The sequence below is a fragment of the Tauraco erythrolophus genome, chromosome 6 (genome assembly GCF_009769465.1).
Source record: "Tauraco erythrolophus isolate bTauEry1 chromosome 6, bTauEry1.pri, whole genome shotgun sequence".
NCBI classification, from domain to species: domain Eukaryota; kingdom Metazoa; phylum Chordata; class Aves; order Musophagiformes; family Musophagidae; genus Tauraco; species Tauraco erythrolophus.
In genome coordinates, this window is record NC_141470.1 from 19,383,908 (window position 1) to 19,406,376 (window position 22,469).

Consider the following 22,469-nt stretch of genomic DNA (forward strand, 5'->3'; position numbering starts at 1 on the left):
AGTTTGTTCCTGTATGGTGGTTTGGCATTCTGATAATTTAAAAAATAAATGGCAAACAAACCAAAAATCCCTCACATTTCTTATTGTGAACACTCTGGGTTTAAAGATGCTAAACAAACACATGCTTTTCATGTGCAGTGTGTCTTCTGTCTTCTTACAGCCCCAGGGGCTGATCAGCACTGCAAGCAGAGGCTGTTTCTCCTCTGCTTCTCCTGGTAGGATCCAGGCTCTGGGGAAGGGAGCAGTGAAGGATGCAGAAATGTGGTGAACAGTAGTTGTAGAAAAGAAATGAAGCACAAGGAAGGAGAACAAGGAACGAGTGATCAGGAGAGGAGAACCTATAAAAGGAGAAAGGGGCATGAACAGGTGGAAGCAGTGTGGAGAAAGAAGTCTTAGCCAGAGAGGAGCAGGGATAAAAGCTTGCTGGGAGCTGAAAAGGAAGTAGTGTTAAAAAAGAGTGGCTGAAAGGAACTTGAGAAGATGCAGGCAATGAAGACAGCAGATAAGAAGGATTTGAAATGAATGACATGGAAAGCAAAAGGATCTGTAACTGTCAAGACACCTCAAATAAGCTGGACTTGTATGTGCTGTTTCTAAATCTTCACATTGCTTTCTTGTCAAGCAAATACAATCAGTGAGATTCTCTGGCAAGATGGATATTGCATTCATCTTATACAGTAGATCTGTGTAGTGCATGTGTCTTCTACATTTACAAATTGCTACTTGCTTATAGTCACCTAATCAGATGATTCATCTTGCTAAAGTTTGATAGGGGAGAACTGGCCAATAGTTCTCCAGGAATATTGTTTTCTTCCATATGTGGAAGTGTGAAAAATTACAGGAATTTCCATACAAAAATTGTATTAATGATGCAGAGTGAAGTACTTGGACTATAATTAAGGCTGGCTGTACTACATCAGTGTACCTATTCAGCTGTTACGGTACACGTATCAACTTTTCATGTGGTCATGAGCTATTTCTTCCCTGGAAGAGCTGTGTTCTCTTTAGGATGAACCTTGCTCTGCCAACATCATGGTATGGCGCAGTCCCTGAAGTGAAGGAAGCTCTTATTGGTATGTTGTTTTCTCCTCGCATGCCTCATTTATTGCAAAAATCTGAAGATGTTTGGAGAATAATGCAAGATGCTGAAGGGTAGTATTTTGATGTTGCTACTGAATAGTGCTGGTAGAAGTGCCTATGGCTCTATCACATAGTTCCCACAAGCAGCAGAAAGATCTGTATCCAACCTTGTAATGGGATCACTAGTTGTGTTAGCTTTGTTTTTGTACAAAATGTAGGATTGGGAAATCCAATAGTACCCTGGACATTGGGCACTATTTTACAATAGCACATAGATAAGTGTACTTTTTTTTGTATCTAATACCTATACCTAATTCCATATATAAGATGGGGATAATAATACTGCTTACCTCATAGAAGTGTTAGAGAAATTTTCATTTTTTTGCTTTTTGTTTGAATTCTTCACAGTGTACAGTAGCACTGTTGTGGGAAGGAATTGCACTATGTTGAGTGTAGACTTTAAATGCAGTGAATTGTGTATGTGGCCATAGATAGAATGAAGACGGCTTCTAAGAACAATTTTTCAGCTTCCAGTGCCTACCGTGTCTAATTGCATAGAAATTGTTACAATTACAGAAAATGTGTTGCTTAGCAAATGTCTGTTTGCCATGTAGCATAGCTGGAATTAAGTAACTGGTCAGGTCAAAAAGTTCAAGTGGTGCCTGTTACAGAAATGCAACTGTTAATATAGATATAGTCATTAATTCAGAAAGTGATAGATGTAGTTCCCACAGTATACAACAGAATACCATGGGTACAGGTGTTACATTTCAACCTGAGCGTATTACCAATCACTTCAGAATGAATTGCCTGTAGTGCTTGAATGATATTAGTTATTACCATATATATGTGACAATTACATGTTTATAAAACTGTGTGTATATAAGTGTAGTTAGCCAGGAACTGCAGGACAGTCAGAATTTAAATGTGAATTTAAATTACCATACAGTGAGAATTTAAGTGTGAATTAGAAGGACTTTTACAGATTTTCTTTTTTAGTGACACGTTTCTTTTAAATTATGAAATAAGTGATTTTTGTGCTGTGTAGTGCCTCTGAAATAGTTTTTGCCATCTCTTCCATCAGATGTCTTGAAGTGCTTCAAAAATGTTAACTAACTCAACTTCTATAAGTCAAACTAAGAAAGGACTTGTAAGAACTGTTTGTCGTTCTGTTCTCTAGATGGAAAAAGCATTAAAGTAGCTTTTTTCCCCAAAAAAGCTTAGGAGACAGCCTTTTGAAAGTGACTATGAGTATCAAGTTCTTTCAGTTATTTTGCAATAGCACCAGACAAAAAGTATCTCAAAATAAGTGTTCAGAAATCAAGACACTTGAAAGTGCTGTTTGTCCCCAAAAGACAATGGTCTGTCTTGCTTGCTCAAGGTTATACTGAATGTTTGGGACCAAGAGAGGTGTGGAAATGCAATCTTGTGTCTCTGTGGCTTTTGCTGTAACTCCTGAATGTTCTCTTGTGAGATGGTAGCCTGTAAGCAGGAAAATGAAAATTTTGCTTTGAGAATCTAAATTATTTCCAGTCTCGCAGTATACAAAATAACATTTGTTTGTCTCTGAAGTTCCCAAATACATATGCTGGTATAGTCCTCAGGAATGCAAACATTTTCTTGTTAGAAGCACTGTGTCACCATCTTCTTATCAGATGACCAGATGTTTGTTTCTGTGGTTGGTTATTGCCTGCACAGCTCTTCATCCTCTAACAATGATTTCACTGTGTCACATTGTTCGATGTGAAATGCATGAAATGTATCTAGATTATGCTGAGTCATTTGCTAAAGGACCCTGAATTATGTTTGACTAGAAGAGCTTTAAGCATTGACAGAAAAACATTTTACCTTTCTTAATCAAATCTTCTCCTAGTTGATTTATGGATCTTTTTGCACATAATATTACTTGAGCCTCTGGTTTTTTTATGTGTGAATTGCAGTCAAGAAATATTGGACTCCCTTTGTTCCAGAACCAATTTATTCCGTTTGTGTTTTGGGGCATGCCCTATTTCTTAAAATCAGGTTTTATTTTGGGGCAGTCCCAACAGCTTTAGAACCAAAGCAACAATATCTGTTTCTAGAGTCATGAATGTAACGCTTTGAAAATACTGGTTACTAGCGAAGGTTAGGTGTTTCATAAAATTACTGTGTTGTGACAAGCAAGAATATTGAAGTTAGCTGAATGTCCAAGTTTTCATCTTTTTATCTTTCAGCCATCTGTTACTAAGAATATAAAATAATTTTCCTAGTGCAGTGCCATTTTAGTTTCATGCTCTGCAGTTTCACTTCTGGAAATATATTTGGATGAGATGAGAGGGGAAGAATGCATACATCTCAAAGTGCTACATGTATGCTAGTAAAAGATATTGGGATGAGCATTCAAGTCACGCAACTTACCATACATTTATTCAAGTCAGTGGAGCTGAAAGTAGAAGTTGCAGAAGCTGAAGATCTGTCCCTGAAGGTGTTAGTTATTTAGAGGTGTTTTTCCCATTCTGAGTCTCATATGTACAGTATAGGAGAAAGTAGTGACTTTCAGAGCTTTAACTGGAGATTGAAATATCTTTTTCAGGTATGGTATTTTTTTTTTTCTTCATGCATTTGAGTTAGGTGAGTTTTTAGATAACCAAAGTGTTTATACAGCAGATGTCTTGACCTTAACTCGTTAAAAAACAAATAAATTTTGTTGCTGTTTGTCTTTTTCTGATTTATACAGATATTCATACAATTATTTTTTTGATGTCAATTCAATCTGAAGTATAAGGTACAAATCTTTTGATTATTGTGGAAATTACTAAAACCTGGATTTTATACACAACATGAGGATTTTACTGCAATAGATATTTCTTCAGAGAAGATGACTTTTCTTCTTTTTCTTTTTCTTCTTTTTTCCTGTCTTCTTCTTGGACTTTTGGGGAGTTGATTATGCAAAAAGCCACAAGTCTTTCCTCATCTATTAATTTTGGATTTTGCTTATATATTTTGCTGGACTTCTCTACAGAACATTACCTATCTGAATTGTGGAAAAAGAGAGAAAAAAAAAAAAAAAGAACTATCTGGATTCTGGTGATATTTCTTAATGAGAAGTTCATGCTGTGTTACAGCTGCTTCTGAAGCTTAAAAACTACAAGTCTTGTGTGGAATCCAAACATGTATGTGTGCATATGTACAGAAGAAAAGTTTTTTGTTTGCTTGGTTTTTTTTGTCTATGATGAGCTGAATTCCTAAAGTATTCTGGTTTCATATTTTATTTAAGAGTAAACCTGTAACAAATTCAGGACCAAATTTATAATGAGATATATCTTTGCTAGTGCAATTTTGTTATTTTTGTGATCTACATAGGCTAAGGAAAATAGTGACCTAGAGGACAGGAATTCTCCAGTTTGTATGAAGAAAAAGTATCACTTTAATGTTGTTAATTTATTTTTGACATTCTGCTAATTTTAGTGTTCTGCCAGAGGTCTTGATTATTTTTAAATAGTTATGAACTGCTTGCAGGTTACCAAATAGCCCAAATAATTACTCAATGATTTAGACTTAGAATGGTATTTTCAAAGGAATGAAAGGATAACTAAATGAGAACTTCCTAAATCATCTGCACTCTGAGAACCACTCCTCGATCCCATCCTTTTTGTTCCAGTAAAACTCGATTGCAAGCCAAAGAAAGCCAAGTTTTATCTGAGTCAACAGATGTTGATGATTAGGTTCCATTCATCACTAAAATCTTTAAAATAGCTTTTATTTATAAATATTTTCCATCTTCATTTTGCTTTTCCAGTTCTCCACAAGCAGCCAAGAGAAGTGTGCCTTTGTTTGCTGGAACTTGGAAGGATTGCAGCAAGGTAGGTGAAAATATTTAAAGAATGAAGAAATATTTACATCCTTGACAGCAGTGGCTGTTAAGAGACTTAATAAATCAGCACATCTCAAGCTGACTTCTATGCTCATTAGGTTCAAGGAGAATGCTTCTCTTGATGTCACTCAAGAATATCTTGTGGGCAGTTGTTAACAAATATAGTAAAAACTCTGTACCATCACCTCAATGAGGGTATTTGTTGACTTATCCTCATATCAGGAGGGGGAAGAGTTGAGAATTTTTTTCTAAATAAAGCTTTGAGCTGTTTCACCTGCTAACAGCCAGATCTCTCTATAAACAACTGAGATTTCATTGACTTCAGTGATAATAAATTGATCTTCAAATGACATGGTCTAAGCAACAGTGACTCTTGTTTATTTAAATAAACTTAGCTCTGATTTTCACCAAGATAAACAAGACAAGAATTGAATTAACAGTCTGTGTTCCATCTCTGTCAGATGTTTCTAGCCAGGCTGGACCCTCAATACACTGTAGTGTTATCTTTGCTAACAAGACAACGGTGACTTTTGCTAGACAATCAAAATGATGGTAATTAGAATGTAATTTTTGTTTGCCCCTTTGCAGATGCAGATTTAACCAGTGTAGGGCATAAGATTTGCTACAAAATATATATGCAGCAGTGCTGCTGCTCAGTCTTGCATGTAGATTGCAGTTGCGTTCACACATGTATCGAACTGGAGAGCCTTACTATTCAAATAGTTTCATTAATTTCAGAAGAATTCCTTGTGGTTACAATCAATGCGAAGGAGACCGCTGTTTACTGCTAGTTTAAGAACTACTAATATTTTCATGTTAAAATTACATTATGGATATTTGTATTTTGTGAAAGCAACTCACTTGGGAAGCTGCTTAACTAAATTTGTCTCTTGGTCAAGTTTCAGAAAAGCCCATGTCAACAGTGGAAGTTTGCGTAGGAATAGTGTTGGCCAGAAAAAGATTTCCAATTTGCAGGAATTTTCTTATCTCTAAAACTTGGATTCAGTCCAACGTGGCCAAAAAAAAAAAGATTTAATTTAACTTTCCATGAATAAGAAGGTCTTCTGATCTGTAGGTGCTCAATGAAATTGATTTTCACGAATTTTAATTTACCTGAAAAAACAAACTGTGCTTTCAAGATCCCCAGCATGGAGATGGATCTTCGAGCATCCAAAGACCCTATAACCAGGAATGTCTGCCCCAGATTGATTACTTCGTAGTATTCAGCTTCCTCAGGGAACACAGCTCAGTGGTTAGGCAGTGTTGGATTCTGCTAAAGTTAGTCGAGTTAGATAAATCTCATTTTGCAATGAGATTGGATTTTTCAGCAGATCTACAAGGGAATTAAGATAGCATCTTACCCTTCATATTTGTCGTAAGCTTCCATCTCTCAGATATTCTGTGTTCCATGCATGGAAACAAATACTGAACCAATAAATGAACCATGTTTTTGTTTATTATGCATAGCTATCCCTTTGCCTTTAAAATATTTTTGGTTTATTTTTATTTATAATACATGTTTATTGCCATATATCATTAACATAATTTCTATGTTATATTTATGTTACTGAATTTTATTTTTGTTTATAGCTTAGGGGTCAAATAACATACTTGTGTCTACTTGTTCCTGCTCTAATATCTCCTCGAAAACAAACAAAAACTCATTTACAATCTTGTCAGTTTCCACAGTGCACAAAAAACTGTTGAAGGGGAACATCAGGTTAATATAATTGAAAAGCAAATATGTGATGTTGGTTTTGCCAGAGGTGTGGTAAATAAGAACTATATGGAAAAGGAGACTAGGTGCTTGCTTCTGCTAAGCGTAGGAAAGAGCACATTGAACTGATGTTGTTGTCGTGCTACTTTAAACAGGAGAGGTGTCAGATGTGTTCATGCTTTATAAAGCAAACTGGGTCTGTTGACAGTCTTAGAGGTCTCCTTTCCTAAACAGGAGCCACAAAGATCTTTGAAAAGGTGCCTCCCTATGTTTTCGAAGAATGAAAAGAGTAAGAGACACTGAATAACTACTTATTACTTACTTTTCTCTTCCTTTTCTGTTTTAAAAGCAGAAAGATATGTTGAAAGTGGCTTATTCATCACAAGGAGCCAGGTCCTGGCCTACTTTGCCCAGCTAGATTTACTGTTAGTCTTCAGGGTCTATAACTCCTTTAAGTCAGCCTGGTGTGTCTTAATGAAAATAGGCTTGGGATTGAGGCACGAGGGAGAAGGAATAGGGATTGTTTGAGATAGAGATAGAATTGAGCTCTGTTCTGCTAAACTTGAACCCATTCAACAGATACTCTATGGATGGGGGGAGACAGTTGATAATTTGGCTGTGCTTCAGCAGTGCTTTTAGTTTATTCTCTCATAATGTCCTTTTAGCCAAATTAGAGAGAGATGAATGGGATGGATGGACTACAGAGTGAATGGAAAACTGATGCGACCACTTGGCTCAAGGAGTGGCAGTTCAAAGCCCAGGTCCTAATAATAATAGAATAGCCTGATAAACTCTCCTGGATTTCAGTTGTTTATGAAATCAAAATTCCGAGGTCATCTGTGAAATTCTAGTAGCTAAAATGGGCCATTGTGTGCACCAGCAGACATAATGTGGGTAGAGAGAGGGAAGTGTCCTATGGGATGAAATTAAGCATTGACAATACACAGGGCTATTGCAGTGGGTTGCACAGGTCCAACATTCTTCCAAGTATTTTAAAGTCGGAGTGAATCATTTAAACTAAATTGATGTGAGAACAGAAATGACCGCTGCATAATCTGTGTAATCTTCATAATCTAGACTTCATGGAAAATGTAATTATTTGCAAATAGATGTATATGTGCTGTCTGTGCGTGTTTTTAAAGAGAGATTATACAATGGAAAACAGCTAAACTATCATTTCTGCAGAAAGAATGAAGTTTTTGGGTAACGTTTAAACTCTGGGGGCTTAAACAAACCCCACAGGTCCTTTGAAGTTATTGTTGAGCAATTTCAAGATCTTTCTGCTATTGTATTCAGTTTTTCCTTGGTAAAAATGGGAAGTGGTGCTCTAAGAAGTCTATTGGAGATCATGTTGCAGTCCAATGCTGCTTCATTTGTAGTTATGAGAAGGCAGGCTACAAAAGAACGGAAAAGGAAATTCTCAGCATACCTTCCAGACCAGAATTTGCACCTCTACCCCTCCTAGAAAAAATGTGGCTTTTACCATTTCAGTTTTCCAGCAGCTTTGCTTCAGGTTAATACAATATGTGGGTAAAAAATGTGCATGTGTGTGTTTGTTATTTTGTATTATTTTTCAACTCGTCACCAGAGGAATTCAGAATACTGGAAATACAGGGGACTTTTAAAGTCTGTCACTTTAAAAATGACAAAAATTGGAGATTATGAAAAGCAGTAGAAGCAAAGCAGTAGAAGCAAAGCAGCAGCATTGCTTAGAGTGGAAGAGTTGTATTTGATGAGTAAGGCTGCATGCAGGTGTAGGCTTAGAGCCCGGTGGGAATTTAATGATTTACAGCCTGTCAGCATCTGCAGACAGACAGGAAGTAAATGGTTTGTATATAAGTGCTTGCTTCAATGTTGGCTGACTTTTCATTAGGCGGATTGCACCAGTTAGAAGCCAATACAAGCACAGGTTTGGTTCTTAGTTTTCTCTATATTAATTTACTCGGCAGTAGTGTGACTAAATTAAAAGTTATCCCAAGAATACAAAAGACAGTATATGCTCTTATGCCCTTTCTCAGTACGCTTTTAACATCATTATGGCATTTAGCTTAGATTTGCGTAATATTGTTTGTTACCGCTCAATATTTTAGTGTCCAGATCTTTACCTAGATAAGTCAGCATAGTTCTGCATCTGGGCTATGGACTTTTCTGCTACAGGAGAAAATTTCATTTATGCAAGTGGTTTGCTATGAGAAGCCTACCTGGCATGATAACTTTTTCAAGCTGAAGTCCTGCAAAAGGAAATCTTCCTATTTTTCTGGGGTTTGTTCAGGGTTGGCAAAATGAAAAAACAGAGTAATTAGAAGTGATTAGGAAAATGGGATGAACTTTTAGACTTGTGACATCAATCCAAGCTGTGCTGCTTGCAGTGAGATACTGACTTAATCGGTGTCCATAAAGCTTTCAAAAGCAGGCATTGTTTTAAAGAGCCTTGTTCTCCAAGTGCTATGTTTGAAATGCTCCATGCCAAAGTTGCGTGTGTTTTGTTTTAGTTGGAGCTACAAGTGTCTTGCCACTGTAAACAGAGATCTGACGATTGGCTGTCAAAAATCAGTTAGAAAAAGCATTAGCCACTTCTCAAAAATATTACCCATGTCTCAATTTATTTATCTATAAATTCAGTGCAATAGTTGAGACCAGGATAAGTCTTTCATTCCTTTTCATCTGGATTTCTTCGAAAAATGTTATCAGAAAAAACAAATGGTCAAGTAATTTGAAAGGATATTGGTGGTGGGGAGGAGGGAAGAAAATAAAAGAAAAAAGACAATGTACTGAGCTTGAATCTGTCCTACATGGTATAGCAATTTTTGAGGCCTAGTGCTGTTCATATATTAGTCATGCACCAACATATATGTTATCAGACAGAGAAGCTGAAGAAAAACTCTATTTCCTGTAAATTTGATCAACTGAGAGATGCCATTTACATTCATTCTTTGTATTAATTTGGAATGATTGCATTAATGATTGATATATTTTATACTTGTTTATTAGTGTGGGTTGCAATATATTCCACAACAGTGCAATACAGAAAGTATAATTTTTTTCCACAGTTTTACTTTAAAATATGGAATACTTTATAAGGGCTAGTAATTTGTTTGCATGTTTCCAAAAGGTTTGGGGTGGAGCCTCCTGGATTAATAAAGTTGGAAAAGGAGATTGAACAAGAGGAAACACTTTCAGCCCCCCTTCCATCTCCTTCACCGTCACCAACCAAGTCTCCTGGGAAAAAGAGCACAGGGAAACTGTTGGATGATGCTGTAAGTTATCTGACTTATCTGACTCATTCTGGTATGCACTTATTTGCAAAGGACACAGAAGCCTGAGTGTAACATCTCACTGTATTTTAGAAATTTGCAGACTGATAGAGTTAATTTATTTTTGACCACAATTATTTATGCCTGAAGTTTGGAAAAAAATGTTGGACTGTGTAGGAGATGTGCAGTTTAGCCTAGTTTTGTGCTGAAGGCCAAGTTCTCTTCTTACACTGTTTTCTTTTTCTGTTCACTTTTTATTCATCAACTCCCACTTGGTGTTTTGTCTGAGAAAGGACTGAGTCAGGACTACGAGATTTGGCCCATACTGACTTGTATAGAATGTTAACAAACACTTCTAAGTTATCTCAGCCTACTAATTTTATGCTGCTGTTCTGCATGCTTCTCATGGGGTAAAAAACCAACCATTTTTTCCTCATTGTTAGAAAGAAGATATCTTGTTTTGAATTTCATTAAAGTCTTTGCATGATACCATAGTGTTCATTTCTCTGTTGCAAACCCTAACGGGGTTCATTTGAAACAGCTGGAATCAGATGAAAAGGACACATTTTGAGACCATGAAGAGGTTAAACTTGAAAAGTACAAATATATTCTATAAAAAGAAGCAGTTACTATAGTAACTGCTATATTGCAAGGTAGATGTGCCACCTGGGAGTTACAAAGCACTTCTTGAAAAATCCATGTGCCACTTTTTTGTTACAAAGAGCAGATGGAATATAATGTTCGTTCATTTTATTGAAATACTTTGTACTATTTGATGCAAATAATTAGATTTAACATTTTTTGGGTTGCATTTCTTCGTTAACTTTGCAGAAGCACTCATTTATGTTTCAACAGAATTGAGAAAGAATGGCTATGTACAGAAGGAGGGTCGTGCCTGCATGTCTTGTAGGAACAGAACAGAGAGTATGAAGGTTGTCTCCAACCACCTCCTTTAATTTAGAAAGCAGTAGAGATAGAAGAAGAATGGAATTAATCCAGCTAGATTCGTGACCCGCACTGCCCCAGACACTCACACCATAAAATAGCAGCAGTGCTCGTATAGTCCAGACACAAAATAAAATAGGATATTTCTTCCCTCTGCTTCCTTATTTGATTTCCAAATTCCACTCAATAATACTTGTGTGTCCTTTGGGATAGTAAGGTAATGGAAGCCTTAATAGCTGGATCAGCAGAGAAGGTCTCATTATCCTCTGTTTTACACCAGTATAAAGCTGTTGGCTTTCGTTCTCCACAGGCCGAAGATGACTCTATTTTGCTTACAGAGTTCAAAACAACCTTGAACCTGTTAGGTCCAGCTACTCTGGGTTTTTGCTTCCTTGGATGAACCCTGGTAGACACAGCTATTAAGACATAGTTCTCACTATCGATTTTCAGCTTCAAATTTCAAGAGAGTCTCCAGGGGTGATAAATGCCATAGGATATTATGTCAGAGGCTGCTGAGTATCAATCAGAGTTCAGACAGCCATTGCCAAATAGTCATCTAAGAACATTCCCAGTCTTGGTACCACATTGCAACAGATGCAGGAATGCACCTTTTGCATCCTCAGCAACCCTCGCTTGGATTAAGTTAACCACTAACTTCATATAAATTATTCCTCTTGTACTCTGACTATCTAAATAGTTTGATTCCCCAGAAATGGAGGCTAACGCTCATGTTGATAAAAATCACTGGAATAATTTATCTTAAAATAATTCAGTGATTATTCATTCAAAGTGAGGACAACTCATCTAATACTTGAGAAACACTTTTTGTGTGTAAAATACATGTGGAGTTCCTCTGCAAAGTGTTATTTTAAAATGAAAATTTTTACAAAAATATCATGCCCTGATTTTTTTAAAAAAGCTAAGAATTATTTAAAAAAACACAAAATAATAAAGTTATTCAGATAACAACATTGAAGAATTTCAGAAATAATTGGAAAGCCTTTAAATCAGTCAACAGTGCTAGTTTCAAAAGCATTTTTCCTCTCTATTCTAGTATAGAAACAATAATTGGTTAACTTCTAATCTTTCTAGTTTATTTAATATGCTATAACTTTATTCTAAAGATTAGAAAAGATCTGAAAAACGTTTGTTGTACTTCAGAAGCCTTTCTTGTTCATTTACTCAAGATAACCAGAACACTTATCAATCAGAGTGCCATTGCTTTGCCCTGATATTTTTTTTTTCTGAAACATTTTAAGACTTTAATTTTTTAGCTCTTCTGAAAATATTCTTTTCCAGAACTCAGACCATTTTTACAGGCCTTGGTTTACAAACTGGATTTGAAAAGGTCTTTGGAGTATTATTTGAATTGTACAAAACCTGTAGTAAGTTCCTCTGGCATTTTGCGTTGTTTGACACTGACATACTAGGTCAGCTTTCATCAAAGAGAACTGCAGTGTATCAAAATGCCACACTTGTTATTGCTGTTCCTATGCAGTAGTGTGATTTGAATGTTGAATAAGAGTTTCTCAACCGGATCTGCTCTTTTGGCATTGATGGCTGTGCTACTTTCAGATCACTGAAGAGTACAAGATATACTTTTACTAAGCATTAATGCCTTTGGTAGCACATGTATGGCTGAGTTTTCACAAGAGGCTGAAGTCAAGCTGATGCAGCTGATAAAAAGCAGGAAAGTAGCTTTCATCTTTATTTTCTGAGCTTTTGTTGTTAGAAATGATAGAGTGCTCTTGAGGCTCCTTTAAGTTGCCCTTGAGTGCATTAATGCCCACAGGTGGAGATGGTCAAAGGGTGGTTAGCAATACTGGGGACCATCTTGGCATGGATTTATGATTATGTCACAGTACAATCTGTATATTTTTAAAAAGTTGTTAGTGCACTGTTTGAAAGTGCCAAGTGAAGGTATTGGGCAGGGCCTTTTGTTGAAAAGCAAGATGCTTCTGTACTTATTATGTTTATTTAGAAGGGAAAATACATCGTTATGACATCTTCATTTTGCCTGTCAGCAATGTTAGCACTTTGACAGTTGAGCTGCTTCACTGTACGATACTGAAAAGACATCTACAAAAGTTTGACGCTGAACTCAAATTAACAAGCTGTTTGACTTCAGTTAAACAGTAAAAATTTTGTGTTGAACTGTGTGACACTTCTCTCTATTTTTACCTGGGTTTACAGAAATATTAAGAAAATTAAGAAAAAATAAGAAAATATCATACATGAAGACTTAGATTAGTGATAGCATGTTATGGCAAATGTCGTCTTGAGTGTTTGGCTACCCATGCTATTTTAAACAGTTTCTATTAGTAACTTCGGTGTTTTTCAGGTTAAACACATTTCTGAAGATCCACCTTGTAAATGCCCTAATAAGTTCTGTGTGGAGCGTCTTTCTCAAGGAAGATACAGAGTTGGAGAGAAGATCCTCTTTATTAGGGTAAAGGTTTTATTTTTTATTTTATAGTGAATTTCTTGAATCCGCTACCTTCCACTTTGCGAATGGTATCACTGATTAACAGGAGAAAATATTTTCTTATTAACCAGCACTGATTCATTTTTATAATGCTGTTGGGGATTAAATAAACTACAGTGGGTTAACTGACCCAAGGAGTTATTAGCATGTGGTAGATCCTTCTGACTTTAGGTCATTGAATTTGCTCTGTCTTTGATCAATGGCAACCAAAAGTCTTCACAAATGGAGATGATGACTTCCTCTTGGGTTTGGTTTGAAAGAACATCCACTGCTTTAAAACAGCCTTTATCTCACTTTGTTTGGACTAATATTATTTGATAGGTTAGGGAACAGATCAAAGACTTCATGATCATTGAATTGCCAAGTCATGACTAAGACATATTGCTAAAGTATGGTGAGCAAACCAGTAATATCCATAGTACTTCATGTGATTAACAGATATTTCCAAACTCAGTGTTGAATTTCAGACTTCGTATGTAGTATATTAACTCCCATAGCACAAAGTTAATAGTTAATATAAATATTTGCTAGCATTAGTATCTGGCTGAATTTAACACAATTATACTATCCAAATTTAAATTTGATCCTCTTAATCTTCTCTATATATGCTTATGGTAACAATAATGAAAATATGCTAATCATATTATTCTGTAGTATTAGGTTAAAAATCTGATTCATGCTAAGCTTCTTTCCATTTTCTATTTTCCTCTCCACATGTGCGAATAATGACTTGACAAAATGATAGTTCTTGCTCTCAAATAACTGTTATCCCTATTTTGCTAAAGGCACACAACTGTGACCCGATAAAACTGAGGATTTAGCATTTACGAGAACAAAAGAAGTCAGAGGGACTCCTTCCCATCTGTAGAAGTCAAGTTCACAGTTCAACAAAACACCAGAGTGCTTGCTCTGTCATAGACTTATGCCTAACTTACCATGAAGTAAAATTTAGATAAGGATTTACGTTTTTCTCATGTGTATGAAGCTGAGAACTTAAAGTACTGTGCTGAATAGGGATTGAGAACTCCCAATTAATGCCGTAATAACTCAGAAAGAAGAAATAATACAGGATTTGTCACAGATAGTTTGAGATTTAACATGTTAGCGTAAAGGATGAATAGCTTTTCTGTTTTGTAGCCAGTGAGACTTTTTTGAATTCTGCAGTGTTTTTAGGTATTAGCTTTATCATTAGCTTCAGACTAAGAAGAAGGTAACGATCATTGACCAAAGATCCCAGTAATCTGGCACAGTTCAACAGTGATGTTTTCTTCTTTTTGATTTTAATTTCAAATAACAATATCAAAGTAATTTTAATCTTCTAGTTTTGAGAAACTTAAGTTTTAGTGCCAGAATGGTGAGTGTCAAATTCCCTTTTGCTGGCTTCTTTATTGTGCAATCTAGTCCAAGTCAGATTTCATTCCAAGTTTGCAAACAAAACACGCTTTTCATATCACGCTACCGCATTCCAAGTTAAATCATGCCAAAAAATAACAGTAATATAGATTGGACATTAAAATGCAGTATTAGAGATCATTCCTACAACACTGATATCAATGGAAACTTGCCACGAACTTTGGTGGGAGCAAGCCCATATTCCTAGGTTTTGAAAGTCAGTTGTCTTTTGGTTTTTGTTAGTTTGAACCTCATTTTGGAACACTTCACTGGATCACAGTAAGTTTTTAGTCTTTATGCTATGTGTTCTTATTGTGTACATAAATAGGTTTATTAGCCTTTCTTTGGAATCCTTTGGACACTTGTGAGAAAACACATTTGAGATGCATAGCTGACTTTAGTTTTGTTGATATTTGGCACCCTATTTGATGCCACTGAGGTAGTTCCTGCTATGTTGTATGTTCTTTATACAGTATGACACAGCCACATTTATGCCATTTATTTATAACCCAACATGTTCCACTTGAACTGAGAGTTTCTTGCTTTAAGTTGGCTTAGTATACGCGTTACTGTCTCTGTTAGTTTTCTCCAGTAACCTATATATGACTTAAAACCTATATAATTTCAATGATACTACAAGTATGCCATGTGATAAAACTTTACCAGAGCCAAGTTTCAATGGAGTTAACACCTATTAATCCATGGTTAAGATTTTTTTTTTCCCCAGAAAATATTTAATCGTATTATATCTGTAACAAATTTATTTTATTCTAGTTCTCTTAAAAAAAATTAAGAAGTGTTGAAGTCCATCTTTTTGTTAATTTATATCTGTATATGAAACAAGTGGAAAAAGTAACAGCAAAGAAAAATAAAACCTGGCAGAAGATATAATTCATGCAAAAAAAAAATAACACAGAAATCTACACTTGTCAATCTAAAGTAATTTTAAGGAACAAAAACTTTGGAATATTTAGCAAAACACAAGGGAGAAAGTCCTTCAAAATTTCTCTCGTATAGTAGCAACTTCTTAAGGTAATAGTCCCTTAAAATTATGTGAATAAAGATTTGTTTATTTTTTTTTTTTTAACATGGGAAAATGTTTAAAGCTCAGATGAAAATAAACCATGGAAATGCTGAAAATCCATTAAGACACTTCTTAAGTTTGCTGATAAAAATGCATGTCAGAAGTAATTCTTTACGCATGAAGTAGTTCCATAATGCATAAACTAAACATGATTACCATAAGGCTGTGGTGGTATAGATGTTAAAAACTTATTTTCAATAAAAATTCAGCTGCTCATGAATTCTGTTTCCTTCCTAGCTAAGAGGAATGAAAAAGTCTAAATTCCACTTGCGCAAAAATGGTGGAAGGCATGTTTTACAATAATGAATTGTGTTAATGACTTGAAGTAAATGAAATTACTACCTTATTTAAAACATAAACATTGGTTTAGAATTAGCGTGATCTCTATACGTGTGCCATATACAATCAATCATTTGCCTATTCACTCTTAGATCCTACCGTTATGCCATGGAGTGCTTTAGGGAATAAACTTTAATCTTTTAAAGTAGAATTGAATTAATAAGGTTGGTTTTAAAAATAAAGAAAAACAAGATATAAAAACTTACTTCGCACAAACATGTTTTATAAGCTGGAAAAAGGAGTCACAGAGTTTGAAGTGCTTATTTCTTGCAGAAGGCAGTAAAGGAGTTAAAGTAATTAAGTAATGGTGAGACAGATCAGTCAGGCTGTAAAAAACGGTAGGCTTTTAAACAATTAATTTCAGTGGCAAATATTCTTATTTCAAGCTCTCTTGTGTTTATCACATCGTATATGCATAAGGATGTACACTTTCTACAAACTAGCAAGCTTCTCTCAAAGATCTGCCCTGCTAGGCTGTAGCCATAACTTTCAAATCGTTGGGTTCTGCATGATGGAAAAATTATTTCTTTGTGCAACTGGAGCCAGATTAGATGATATAATGGGTCCTGGCTTTAAAGCCTGTCATTTTTCCTATACCTTATAGATGATCTCTGCCTTGCAGACCAGGTGATAAGCATGTGATTGCTCTTCTACTTTTTGACCTTGTACTTTTAATCATTAATATCACTTAGCATTATTTTACCGCAGTAATAATAAAATATTTGTTTATTACTAGCTTCCTCTAAGTCCCAGGAAGTGAAAGACATTATTTACCTGCTACAGCACTTGTGTAGAAACCTTGTTTTGGGATTCACTGTCAAAATGTGCGTGTATATGTGAATGTGTGTATAGTATGTATAGAATCACTCTGCAGACAGTCTGACGTACGCTATTACCTTTTCCTGGTGGGAAAAATGTACTCATGTATAAATACGGAAGCATGCTTTACTCCAGTCTATCCAAGTAGGGATGATGTATCATCTAAGAACTGGAAATAAGGAAAAATGGAAAGCAGATCGATTATACAGTTCTCAAGACTCGAATGTCTTGTTCTGCTTTTCCAATCCAAATACATAAGTCATACAGCTCTTGCTTGGTGTGTTTCTGTGCTTTGGTTTTTCTTTAGCATTATTTACCTGGGTTTTATTGTCTTCCTTATTCCAAGGATATTAACAGTTTTTCTGCTTTTCCTGGCCTGTTCACTTCTAATCTACAGAACAGTTTACTTTTTTAGCACTGAAATTCCTTTCCTAGAGCTTTATCCATGTCAAATACATTTCAGGGATGTTTAAAATGTCAAAAACATAGGCAGATCAGGAGTTTTAACTGAATTAACTCCAAAGGAGATGTAGTGAGATGCTTGGAGTCATCTTGCAAGTGAATTCTGAAAACACAGCTTGGGCCTCAGGACAGTGACAGTCATTGGATCATATCTGGGCTTCTAATCTCAGTGTCCTCATGCTATAGACATACTAATTATCAACTCTAAACTGCAAAAGACCCAGAGAAAGACATGTCTAAAGTCCAGCCCTGATTTATGTCCCAGATATAAGTTTTTTTGAAGACCTTCCAGTAGTGGGTGGCTGGACAGTTTTTTATTATGTGCTGATTCCTCTCCAACTGCTTTACGCTCACAGAGTAGCGGGCATGTTTCAGTCTTACTTGTGCTAGTTAAGGTGTAATTCTTCTCAACCTTCTCAGGTTTTGCTTTTGGGTTTTGTTTTAAAAATCCTTAAAGAGCTGGTAAAATTCAGTCGACAAAACTCAAAAACTCTTAGAGAAACAGTGATACTGAACATGTGTTGGTGGAGTGACTGCAGTCCAGTGCAAGACAGGCAGTCAGGAAATCTGTTTTCTTCTTTACTCTCCCATTAGTGTGTTGAGTGACATGAGGCAGACCCCTGCCTGCCCCCACTTAAGTTACAGCTTGCTTGTTCTCATAGTTACACTTTCTCTCCTACTTCGCCCTGCTTTTTGTTTTCTTTTTTTCCTTCCTGTCTTGAATCTTTCTTGTTCAGGCCTAGCAACCTCCATGGAGCAGAAGCCCATGGACATCTCCCTGTTGACACTGTACTTCATGATGCTTTGTTCATGCTGAACTCGAGCCACTACAGTTCCACTATCTGGTTCTGTGAAGACTTGACATTTCTAGTTAAGCAGTTGACAGACTTTCATTGTTTGGCTAACCCATAAAGTACTAGAAGTTAAGTAGATTTTTTTTTCCCCTCTTGATTTAATTTCCTATATTTTTTTCCTCAACATGCTGCTTTTGGGTGGCCATTGATGTTAATTTAGTGTCTAGAACTTGTGTCTGTTGAGGATGGTTTGGGATGCATATTGTGAGCAAAAACGCTTTTAAAGGATTCATTGTAAACTTTACAAAAAGCTTTGTAAGTCAAATTCTTAGCTGCTGATTTAAAGGAAAAGTGATGGGGTTACTCCTTTTTACTTTCACTCAAATGGTATTCTTGTTAGTCTTGGCTGAAAATGTTTTGACAGAATGTATCTCTGATGCAATATTTTGATTCAGTGGAACTGACAAGCTCTATGATAGCTTAGCAGTTTTTCTCACTAGCTTAGACCTGTTTGCCTTAGTGACCTCCTTCTGTGGACGATTAGATATTGTGTCATCTTTAATTCCCAGTGTCTCCCTCTATGCCATACTGTTCAGTGAGAACTCCACTTGGGCATTTGAAGAAGCAAATTATATTGTGCTTTTGTAGGATGTAATGTATCTTCAAGAAATGTCACATTCTAGTTCTTGAAATGACTAATACACCTGCAGTAATTTCCTGCCAAAGTATGTATAATTTAGGCTCCTAGAGTCAAAGTTATAACAGTATAAGATTCCCTGTGTTCAGCGGAAAGAGAACTCTCCCTTGGGAGGTGGCTCAGAAGAGGAGGCCAGGGTAGGGTATTCTGAAGCTGCATGTATAATATCTCTGGAAGCACCATCCAAATATTCAGATGACTTCCTTAGGGATGTGATTCAGGCATAGGAATCCTTTGGTGTGCACATAGTGCAGCCACTGACTGCAAAAGCTGAAGATGGCAAAGCGAGACCTCCCCGGATAACAGTTTGCTCTCTGGCTGGGATGTGCCGAGTTAAAATAGCCCTGCACACCAGTATCAGCAGTGTTTTCTCTGTGGTAACTAATTATACAAAAAATTTCTCAATGCCCTAAAGGTAAATATACATGAGTAACAAAGCTAGATAAATATGTTATGTATTATAGATCTCATTTTTTCAGGCTTTTTTTTTTTGTTCCCTAGAATGAGACCATTAGTCTACAGACAAAAATTACTTTGCAAAATTAAAAAGTCTTTATAGAAAATTCTTTATAGTTTATTATCGAGAACTACAGATCAGGTCCCATAAGATTATACTGAAAGCATTAATAGGGTAAAGTATTTCCTTTTTGTTTAGTTATTTTCTTGCTGTGGTTCTGTTTTATAGATTAATCATTTTCTAGGAATCCATTTTACACTTCCTAGACATAAATACATTTGATATTAAAGAGGAAACAGCAGTTAATGCTCGCAGTTTGGAACCAGTAAGCCTGATGCATTAGAACTGGGAATGCAGCTATTTGTGGTGTTTCTTTTTAAGGAGGATAACAACAAGCTTTGCATTTTCTTATTTAAACCTCTTGATAAGATGAAAAGGTCTTGTATGACAGTAATATAAATAATATTTAATGCTGTCAAGGTGAGCACATCTATCTTCTAAAGGAGGATGCTGCAATATTTTATGGGGTAAATTCCAGTTGATGTTCTTCACTGCAGCATTAGTTAATTAATATACAGTGCTAATCAGAAAGAAAAAAAAAAAATGATTCTTTGTTGCGATGTACTTAGTGTCCAGTATACTTTTACACTATAAACATAACTCGTACTACCATCTAGAGAAATGAAAATAAGAGGCTTATGTGGTTGCATCAGTAAACTGAAGTTTCTTCACTGTTCGTCAGAGATTTTCATTAAACATTTAGAATTCAGGCATAAAAGTATATTGATTACCTCTTGCAGTATTCTTTAGCTTTAGGGCAATATTCTTAAAGAACTCATAGCTTACGTGGGAATTTCCAACTGGGCTTTATATTTTGACTCAGGAATGATGGTTCTACATGGAACTGAATTGGTGATGATTTAACCAAAATGGTATGTAGGCTTTTTAAATATTTAATACAATGTGGTTTGGCCTTTCCATTGCTGAAATAACAGGAAAAAGTTAAAGTGCATTTTAAAAAGCATTTTATTTTTTTGTCATTTTCCTATCAGTGTGAAAGCAATGGGTTTTCCTCCTGTTGCATTCAGTTACGCTTTGTATGCATTCATGTTGTTCACTTAAAGCTATTCGTATCTACTGTATTTTATATCGAAATTGAGCTCCATTGCACCTCTGCGGCAACATGCAAGGTGCGTATAAAGTTCTTTTTACCATAAATAAAGGCAGCAGGATTTTATCCCATGTGTTTATTGATGAGTTTTTCCTGTGTTGCCTTCCAACCAGTTCAAAAGCAGTAAATGCTCAATTTCCAAATCCCCTTTATCATGTTGAAATATAGAACATAGTATTTTAATGAGCGTATTCGTGAGTTGCATATCAATGAATTTATCAGCCAGTCTGTTCCACTAGGGTGGCTTTTTCCTAGCAGAAGTTGTGAGATGCCCACTCTTCCTAAAGCAACTAGGGGGAAGTTGAAGTTTTATTTTGTTCTTTTTTTGTTCTCTTAAAAAATATTTGGTTTAGAATCTGCAGTCTGGATTCATCTTGTGCAGGTTTGATGCCTACAGGGTTGTTTTCAGTGGGGAGAAACACATAATTGCTCTGTATTTCTATTAAGTTGATTAATGGGATTGTTAATCAACTTAGAGAAATACATGGCATATTATATTGTTTATCTTTTAGATTAAAAAAGTAGACTCTCCATTTGAGATTTTCTTTCCTCTAAATTAAATCGTAGGGAAATTTTTTTACATTGATTTTTCAAGATTCTATCTTGAAATGTTATGCTCCAACTTGAAAAGAAAACAAAACTTGAGCTGCATCTGTGTGAGTCAATAGGAATTGATTTCTCTTTCAAAACCAAAAACAAATATTTATCAAGAATAATTTTTGTCTGGTGGAGAATGGATAAAACAATGAGACCTTTATCTGTAACAGTTCTGTCCTTGAATTATTTATTAACCTGTCTAGGAACAAAAGACTATGAAATAGCTATGATAATTTAGTGTGTCTGTCTTATATATGCAATAGCATAGAATTAATACTTTTAGGATATATTGAACTAGTGCAGATTTTTAGATTTTATGTAACTAAAATGTAATAAATTTTTCCTGCGAAATGTAATTTGCCGTTAATAATTTAGCACAGTATTAATAGTTAATTATACTTCATGTTTCAAAATTCACTTGCTAATTTAATCATTAAAAAAAACCTGGTTGCTAAATGTTCATTCTTACAGTAAAAGAAAATTAAGGAAAGAGGTTTTGAGGTTATGAGCACTCAAATTTGATTGCATAGTTTGCTGTCCTATAATAACAACTTGCCTGTTCAAGCTGTTTGTGCTGAACATACATAAAATTTAGTTTATGATCAAAATACATGGACAGAATAAAATATAAGTTTTACTAGTTGTCCACAGGTAGCTGTCAGACCCTGGACTTAGACTGTATCAGTTAGTGCTTCTGTTTCTTGAACGTGTGACATCTTTATATGTCACAAATGGAAATAGTTGCAGCAAACAAGTACCCCAGTTCATATGGGACCAAATTACACTTCTGTGGCTCCTCCATCAACAAAAATTGCAAATACTCAACCAAAGGCAACACTTGAGCCTGACTATTTTTTGTGGTTTTGTTTAATTTCTTCTTGGCATTACAAGTAGCATTTTTTGAGTCGAAGTCCATTTATATGCTTTGTGTCTCAAATAATGAATTTTCACAAAGGTTACTTTCTATGTAGCTTTACTCCTTTAGCAATGGCACATTAAAAAGACTATAATTGCTGACTCTTTACCTTGATGAAAAGTTTATTAATTATCACACGAATGCTACAGAATAAGTGCCAACTTACAGACAGATGTAAGTTGGTAGACAAACATTGAAGTCAGTGGTAGCCCTTAAAAGCACAGAGATAAAATTTCTAGCTTCTCCAAATGTGGAATTTGGAGTTAAAACTGGATATGAAGTTCTATTAAAACATATATCCAGTGCCAGTATGTAACTTTTTCTGAAACAACATTGTTTCTTTGCATAAATCCAGAAGTGATTTCTTGTGATTCTTTTGTAGTAATGAGTTATTTCTTTGAGGGATA

General features: G+C 35.5%; 1 protein-coding gene across 1 annotated transcript in view; it reads left to right on the top strand.

Moving 5' to 3' along the window:
• The window catches only part of GAS2 (growth arrest specific 2), an 86,665-nt gene that overhangs the window by 33,995 nt on the left and 30,201 nt on the right, over positions 1-22,469 (top strand). Inside the window, exons 4-6 of the mRNA XM_086613853.1 lie at positions 4,859-4,922; positions 9,763-9,907; positions 13,191-13,298. Coding sequence (XP_086469979.1) covers positions 4,859-4,922; positions 9,763-9,907; positions 13,191-13,298 — 317 coding nt within the window. The remainder of the gene's footprint in view (positions 1-4,858; positions 4,923-9,762; positions 9,908-13,190; positions 13,299-22,469) is intronic.